The sequence below is a fragment of the Herpailurus yagouaroundi genome, unplaced genomic scaffold (genome assembly GCF_014898765.1).
Source record: "Herpailurus yagouaroundi ecotype Mexico unplaced genomic scaffold, PumYag 29, whole genome shotgun sequence".
Taxonomy (NCBI): Eukaryota; Metazoa; Chordata; class Mammalia; order Carnivora; family Felidae; genus Herpailurus; species Herpailurus yagouaroundi.
In genome coordinates this window covers 4,184,575-4,192,064 of record NW_024412377.1, presented here as the reverse complement: position 1 = coordinate 4,192,064, position 7,490 = coordinate 4,184,575, and the positions used below count along the sequence as shown (strand labels likewise).

The 7,490-nt window shown below is 56.3% G+C and overlaps 1 protein-coding gene across 1 annotated transcript in view; it reads left to right on the top strand.

The window, feature by feature from the left end:
* NSUN2 (NOP2/Sun RNA methyltransferase 2) overlaps window positions 1-1,766 on the top strand; it is a 28,485-nt gene extending 26,719 nt beyond the window's left edge. The window contains exon 19 of the mRNA XM_040493654.1: window positions 972-1,766. Within this exon, the coding sequence (XP_040349588.1) occupies window positions 972-1,263 (292 nt within the window). The 3' untranslated portion in view covers window positions 1,264-1,766. The remainder of the gene's footprint in view (window positions 1-971) is intronic.
* The last annotated feature ends 5,724 nt before the right edge of the window (window positions 1,767-7,490 follow it).

Here is a 7,490-nt window from a genome sequence, read left to right as displayed (position 1 = left end):
CGAGCAGGGGAGGGGCAGAGAGGGAGGGAGACACAGAATCCGAAGCAGGCTCCAGGCTCTGAGCTGTCAGCCCAGAACCCGACGCGGGGCTTGAACTCATGGACTGCAAGATCATGACCTGAGCCCAAGTTGGACGCTCAATGGATCGAGCCACCCGGGGGGCCTCCCTGTTTGCTTTTTTAACCTAGAGTGTGTTCCTCTCTCCGCCCACGTCACTGATGCCTGGCGTCGCACGGCGGTGGGACGTGGGGTTAATGGAGCAGGGCTTTAGGAGCCCCAAAACCAGACCAGAGTCTCGTTTGAAAGGCAGTGATGATTGCGTAGTGCTCGTCAGGGACACGGGGGCGGGACAGTCACTGCCACGTCAGCCGAGGAAAGGCCAGCGGGTGGGCAGGTGAGGCAGATCCCTGGACTGCAGGAGGCGGTGACCCAGCGGGCTGGAAACAAGTGAGCACGGTGTGTGGGGGCCCCACGCTGCTCTGCGGGGTGGGGGGGGCCAAGGAGACTCGGGGTCACCTGGACCGAGGTAGGGGAAGCACTGAGGGTGGCAAGGAAGGGCTGTGTGGCTCCAGGCCCGGCTCTGCAATCTGCAAGGAGCCTCATCTCCGACGATGGGCGGGGAGGCCCCGGGCAGCCGTGCCTGTTGTCGGTGGTGTGAGGTGTGACCCGTGTTCGCATTTGAGCAGCTGGAAGAATCTAGAGATTCTGGCATCGGCAGTGTGTGTGAACTCTGGATTTGGGGCCTATTCCACTGGGAGCTTGTAGAAAGAAAAATCGGCCAACGCGAGGATGTCGAGGATATTTAGGACGTGAGGAAGTTGCCGATCGGCCTTTGAGAAAACCTTCCGTAGGATCACAGACTAAAATGCCCCCCCGGGGTTTGGGCATGTTGTTTCTGGAGAGGTTGCGTGTTCCCCTCTCTAGATGAAGGGAGGACGCTTAACGCTCACGCACAGCCATCTTGTTCGTAGGAAACCGGACACCCTCCAGTGTCCCATCGTGTTATGTGGATGGCGGGGAAAGGCCTCCATTCGGACTTTCGTGCCCAAGAACGAACGGCTTCATTATCTCAGGATGATGGGGCTGGAGGTGCTGGCGGAGAAGAAGAAGGAAGGGACCGTCCTGGCGCCTGAGAGCGCGGGCGGCTCGGGGCCGCCGGAGGCCGAGGAGGCGGGGGCCGAACACGGCGTGGAGCCGGCCGCCAGCGCCAGCGTGGACACGGCCCCAGGCCCCGACCCGGCCGAGGGCGCCCTGCCCCGGTGAGGAGGCCTCCACCTTGGTGCCCAGAGCCAAACCCGGAGCTTCTGACCCACAAAGTGCATATTTTTGAAAACTGGTGGAAATGATAGAACAGTCTGTAAATGACCTCAGTGCTGCTTTCACGATACTTTTTTAGCCCGTTTACGGTTTCTTTGGCAAAGCTGGTCCATGGTGCGTGTTTCAGGCAGTCGTAGACTTTCACCGTTAAGGTCTTAAACTTCTATCGAGAAACAAAACTGCCCTTGAAGGAATTTTCAGGTCCCTTTTGTTACGCCTCTATTGGGCTTAATTATTGTTTTAATTATTATTTATAGAAAGAATCTAACTCCTGAATCGTCAGAAGACCGTTTTGTAAACCTTAATAGCTGTGAAGTTGCACGTTAACAGTGTGACGTTCACATGCGGTGGGCTAATATCTGAAGCCTCAGATGACTTGTGTGCCTTCGTAATAAAAGTCAAATAAACTTTTCTCAGAGGAAGAGCTGTCTCGTGGGCTGTGGTACTAACTCTGAGAGCTTTGTGTGCTTTTATTGAATGGGGGACGTTGCGGTTTTAGTCTTTAAATGGGGTTGGGATCCTTGGAACGTTTAAATAAATTGTTGATGACGATGTGTATGTGCGAATGACCCGTTTCAGTCTTCAGGAGGCGGAAGGACTAAACTTCCTTTTGGGCGAATGGAAATGGTAGAATTCACACATTCTTAGCTGGTCAAAGGACTTTTAGCGTGAAGGTGTCACAAAGCGTTCCTGTGGGCTTCGCCCTCCTTGTGCCAGAGGGTCCAGTCGGTCGGGTCACAGGAGGTGTGGGCTTGGCTGGGGGCTCACCTGGGCCCCTGGGGCACCGTGGTTCCCAGCCTGCAGGTGATACACTTCAGGCAGGCGCTGCAGGGGGCCCTTTCCCTCAATTGCTTCCTGAGTTCCTGCCACGTGCCAGGCAAGGTCCTGGGGCTGGTGGCGAGGGTTTTCCAGAAGTGTGATGGTTGTGAGAAAGGAGAGTGCGGTGTGGAGAACCGTCAGGTCCCTGCCCCCTCGCTGGCCCAGTTGTTACCATCTTAGTATATCAGAGCCCCTGCTGATTCCCCTCCCCCACCCACCTCTTTGAATCACAACTCCAAGATGAGGACCTTTTTTCTCTGTGGCAAATGACCCCGTGTCCTCCTGCGGCACCTGGTAGGTGGTTGCAGCATAAATGTTAGCGTTGACGTCAGATGACCCTCAGTCCTGGGCCCCCATCCCACCTGTCGGCCCGGTCCAGCTGTCCCGCCTTTCGAGTCCCTTCCGATGCGGAGCGGCTGTCTGTCCTCCGTGATCGTGACATTTTCGGGGGTCACAGGTCAGTTACCTTGCGGACTGCTTCGGTTTTGGTCTGTGTCCTGTGTTCAGCAAGAATATTGCAGAGGAGCTCCGCTCGCTCACTGGGACGTGGGACGAGGCCCTCGTGGACTTGTCCGCCTCCTGGTAGGTTTCCCGTGGTTTCCCATGGTTCGTGTGGCGTGTGCTGGCCTCGTGTCCCCACGAGAAGGTCCCGCACTCTGCCGGGAGACGCCGCAGGACTGCCTGCACCTGTTCCGTACCAGGCTTCCCGGCTGTAGCGTCCCCGGGCGGTCTGTCCCCCACCGCTCTGCCACGTTACTGGTTTGTCCTCAACGTTCCTTGTTCCTCCTCCTCCTCCTCTGGTCACTTCACGTTCATTTATGTGTATCCCTGATGTTGCCCACCTTGTCCCCGAAATGGCTGCTGGGAGCTGCTTCCACTTGGTCCCCCTGGCCTTGCACATGCACCCGTCACGCTGCTTTCTCATACGGTGAGATGCCGGGTCCTGGAGTCACCCCTGGGGAGCCCCCGCTTTCACGGAGCACGGTGGTTGGAAACCAAGATCTGGAGGTAGGTGTGTGCATAGCTACTGAGGCATCATTTCTTTTTTATTTAAAAAAAAAATTTTTTTTTTAACGTTTACTTGTTTTTGAGCAAGAGAGAGCGAGGGGGAGAGGAGCAGAGAGAGGGGAAGACGGAATCCGAAGCAGCCTCCAGGTTCTGAGCCGTCAGCACCGAGCCTGACGTGGGGCTTGAAATCACAGACTGTGACCTGAGCCGGAGTCGGATGCTCAACCGACGGAGAGCCTCCCAGGCGCCCCACGAGGGGTCGTTTCTTACGAACCACACAGAACTAGGAATTAAATGTGTCTGTGGACACACACCCTGCACGCATACAAACGCACTCACGTCACACCAGTACAGCAGATGTCAGCCCCACACCCGGGCTTCTACTGCCTGAGTGCGCCGCTCCCAGTGGAGAACCCTGGGGACCCAGGGCACCACAGCCCAGAGACACAAGGCCAGCTTCCTGTGGTGTCTCTCTGGTGCCCCCTACAGACCCAGTGCAGCGCGGGGCCAGCTGGCAAAGCGCATTTCAAGGGCGCAGACCTTTGGATGGAGGGCAGTGACTGGCGTGGAGCCCTGAGACCCAGAGTGATTACTAATTTGTGGCTCATTTAATCCAACAACCTAATAGAGGTGGAGGGTGTGACTAACCTTACTTACAGGTAAGAAAACTGAAGCAGCAATGTCACAGGAGAAGCGACAAAAAGTGACAAAAGACAGGAGTGCGGTTTTTAAAGAAGTCTTGGCCAGCAGAAGTAGAGCCAGTTGGTCTGTACGTGGGGGTCTCTGCCTTGAATTACATCCCTTTTAACGGGCCGTCCGCAGTGCAGCAGCCACGCTGTTGTGACTTTCAAGATTTTAGCCGCTTTTCGAAATGGCCAGAAATGAAGGAATCTGCAGAGGGACAAGTGTCGTATTTATATATGTACGGTTTGGTTTGGTTTTTTAATTAAGGCTATTTAAAATCTCTAAGTTTTTTTTGGTCGCGTGTAAACTTCACTTTCATCAAAGCACAGAATAATTAGGGTCTGTCTGGGTTGAGATGTGAATTGAATCCACATGTACAATTTTGCTGCTTCCCAAACCCGAGGACAACTACACGGAATTAAAAGCAGGGAAGGGGAGTGTGGCAAGGTGCAGTTCGGGAAGCTGCCAAGCAAATGGGCAGGCGGTTCCGCACAAGCAAGGGCAGAGCCCCGGAGAGGCGGTCCCTGCGTCCCACAGAGTTCTAAGTGTCAGACCCGGCCGGGTTTGCGAGCGGCCGGTTCCGGGGGTCCCTCCTCCGCACTGCTGGCCTGGGGGCGAGCGGCTGTCTGCACGCCCCTCTTCCCTCCACTCCCAGCATGCTTCGGGCAGCCAGAACCTCGCTTTCCCAGCTGACATCATCGGAAGACGCTGTTGTGGAACCTGTCCAGCTCCAGAGAAAAGACCTAAAGATAGTGGCCTCCCTGCCGCATCTCTCAAGGTACAGCCTGTCACGTCCCCGCAGAGAGGACGGGTTGTTCCAACTCAGTGCTGCTCATCCCGGATGGCACGGAGCCCCCGTCTTCATCAGGGGCAGACAGCCGGGATCGGGGACACCTGGCAGCAGCTGCTGGCACCGGATACGGGGATGAGAGCAAACAGGGAAAAGCAGCTAGGAAGAGGCACAGACGTGCAGGGACCAGGAACGTTTTTAAAAATCCCTGTTACTTAGGGGCGCCTGGGTGGCTCAGTTGGTTAAGCATCTGACTTCAGCTCAGGTTACGATCTCGTGGTTCATGAGTTCAAGCCCCGCATCGGGCTCTGTGCTGACAGCTCGGAGCCTGGAGCCTGTTTCAGATTCTGTGTCTCCCTCTCTCTCTGCCCTGCTCATTCTCTCTCTCTCTTTCTCTCTCTCTAAAATAAATAAACATTAAAAAAAATTTTTTTTTTAATTTAAAATCCCTGTTACTGAAAAATAAGCCGGACGAAGCCCGATGAGACCCTTTAAGAAAAAAGGTGTTGCTGACATGAACAATTACGCAAAGGTTTTTCCTCCAATTCTAATCGACAACGTGGCAGCACGGCTTCTCCCGAAGAAGGCATTGCAGGTGGCAGATGTGGCCGAAGACGGGCTCTCGTCCGTGGACCGCCAGGTTGCGCGGGCCTGGGACGCCGCTGGACGGACCCACGGGCCAGGGGATCGCTGTTCTTGCAGGTGGGCTGGAGGACAGATTTTTCACTGAAGCCCTTCTGTGCCCTTTGAACTTGGGAATCCCTGTTGAGACGAATGAAAGAAAGTTCCTAGGAAAGGACGGCACACGTGCAACACGCGTCCCCAGTGCCATTCGCTGCGACATCGTTTACGGTAGCAGAAAACCAGGAAGACCCTGGATCCCCCGAGGGGCTCTGGTGAAATGAGCATGGCGTCGCCACCACTGGGCACGTGCTGGAAATGAAGGGGTCGCCAAGAAACGTAAGAGACGAAGGCCGGGTGCACAAAGTGTGTTTACTCCGCCGCCCTTGGTGTGAGCAGGAAGAAACACACGCTTACACACGCTCAAACTTCGGAAAGTGCGTCAGCTGACTCAGGAAGGGTACGGAAGAAGTTGACCGTTCTGGTTGCCTCGTGGGAGGGGATCTGGGTGGGCCGAGGCCCAGGGTCAGGATGGAGATTTTGAACCCTGAACCATGGGAGTGTTGGACACATTCAGAGAATGAATTTAAGGGGGCGAGTAGGTGGCTCAGTTAAGTGAGTGTCCAACTTCGGCTCAGGTCATGAGCTCACAGTTTGTCGGTTCCAGCCCCGTGTCGGGCTCTGTGCTGACCGCTCAGAGCCTGAAGCCTGCTTCGGATTCTGTGTCCCCCCCCCTCTCGCTGCCCCTTCCCTGCTCTCTCGCTCTTTCAAGAATAAACATTTAAAAATGTTTTTTTGTCAATAAATTTAAGTGACGCAGAAAGGGTGCTGTGCCTATGAGTCCAGAGGGCGCCCGTGACCCGTGGGTCGTGTTTCACACCAGAAAATCCAATTCCGTCCTCAGCACTTCTCAGGAAACAGATCTCCAGCTGCCCTTCTGGGTATCTGTGGCACGTGGTGAGTGGTGTGGCGTGGAGGGTGGGCCCCTGGAGGCAGTCGTTCACGTTGAATCCTGTCTCTGCCGCCCACCCCCGGGGGTAACCGCTTCCCAGACTGCCCCCCCGTGATGCCGCCCCCGGCACCCCCTCTGTGTGCTGAGGCTGGACCTGGTGAGTGGCTTCCAAGTCAGGACGGATAGCACACGTACTTCTAACGTAAGGTTTTAGAGGCGGTGGCTTCTGTCCTGCTAGAACTCTCCCTGGTGGAGTCCAGAGTCCCAAGACCATTCTTAGGTTCCATGGTTCCCCCGGACTCAGACTGTGGTTGGGCTCCCAGCCCTGATTCGTACTGGGAAGGAGTGCAGACTCAGAGGGAAGGGGGCGCGGGGTGACCTCCAGGAGAAACCAGGCCCCACGGTGCAAGAGCCCCGGCCCAGGGGAGTCGCGCAGCGCACGCTTGGCTCACCCAGCAGGACGGGACGGCGTGTGTGAAATGTCTACCGGGGAAGCTCACGAGAGACTCCACACCGGGGCCGCACAGGCACGTGGGAAGCTCCAGAGCTCCACCAGGAAAGCAGTGCCCTGTGTATCTTCAGCATGAGCGGTTTGGGCACAGTGAACCCTCCTTATCCGTTAGGGTGGGGAGACACTCCCCAAATCCACATTTCCAGATGCCGACCAACGGCCGGCCTCGTACCGGCGCCTTCCGAGGATGGCGGTTTCGGCCCTGCTGTGCCGACCCTTCCCCGCACTGGCTCAGTCACCGATGGAGTGAGCGCCACGTGGAGAACAGGAACCGGTGAAGGCCCTTCCGTCCCTCAAGCCCCGTGCGCCTGAATCCTGCCAACAGCCGTGTACGTGAGCTTGGAAGTGGGTCCTTCCCGAGCAGAGTCTTTGTTTTTTGTAGTTTTTAAAAAAATGTGAGTACAGTTGACACGCAATTCTCCATTAGTTTCAGGTGTATGACGTAGTGACGTGACAAGTTTATTCGTCATGCGATGCTCCCCGCAAGCGTGGCCGCCGTCTGTGCCCCTCCTTGAGAGGACCGCAGCCTCGGGAGAGGCCTTGAAGCAGAAGACCCACCCCCCCACCCCCCGCGAGCCTCACCCAGATTCCTGACCCACAGAATCTGAGACGAGATGGTCCAAGCCCCCAGATGCTGGGGTGACCGTCGTGCGGCCGTAGACGACAGACACAGTAGGTTACTGACTGTGTGACCCTGGGCAAGTTTCTTAATGTCACCAGACCTCCATTTCCTCATCTGTGAAATGAGCATAGCGATGGCACCCTCCCGATCGGGGGTGCCGAGCGCT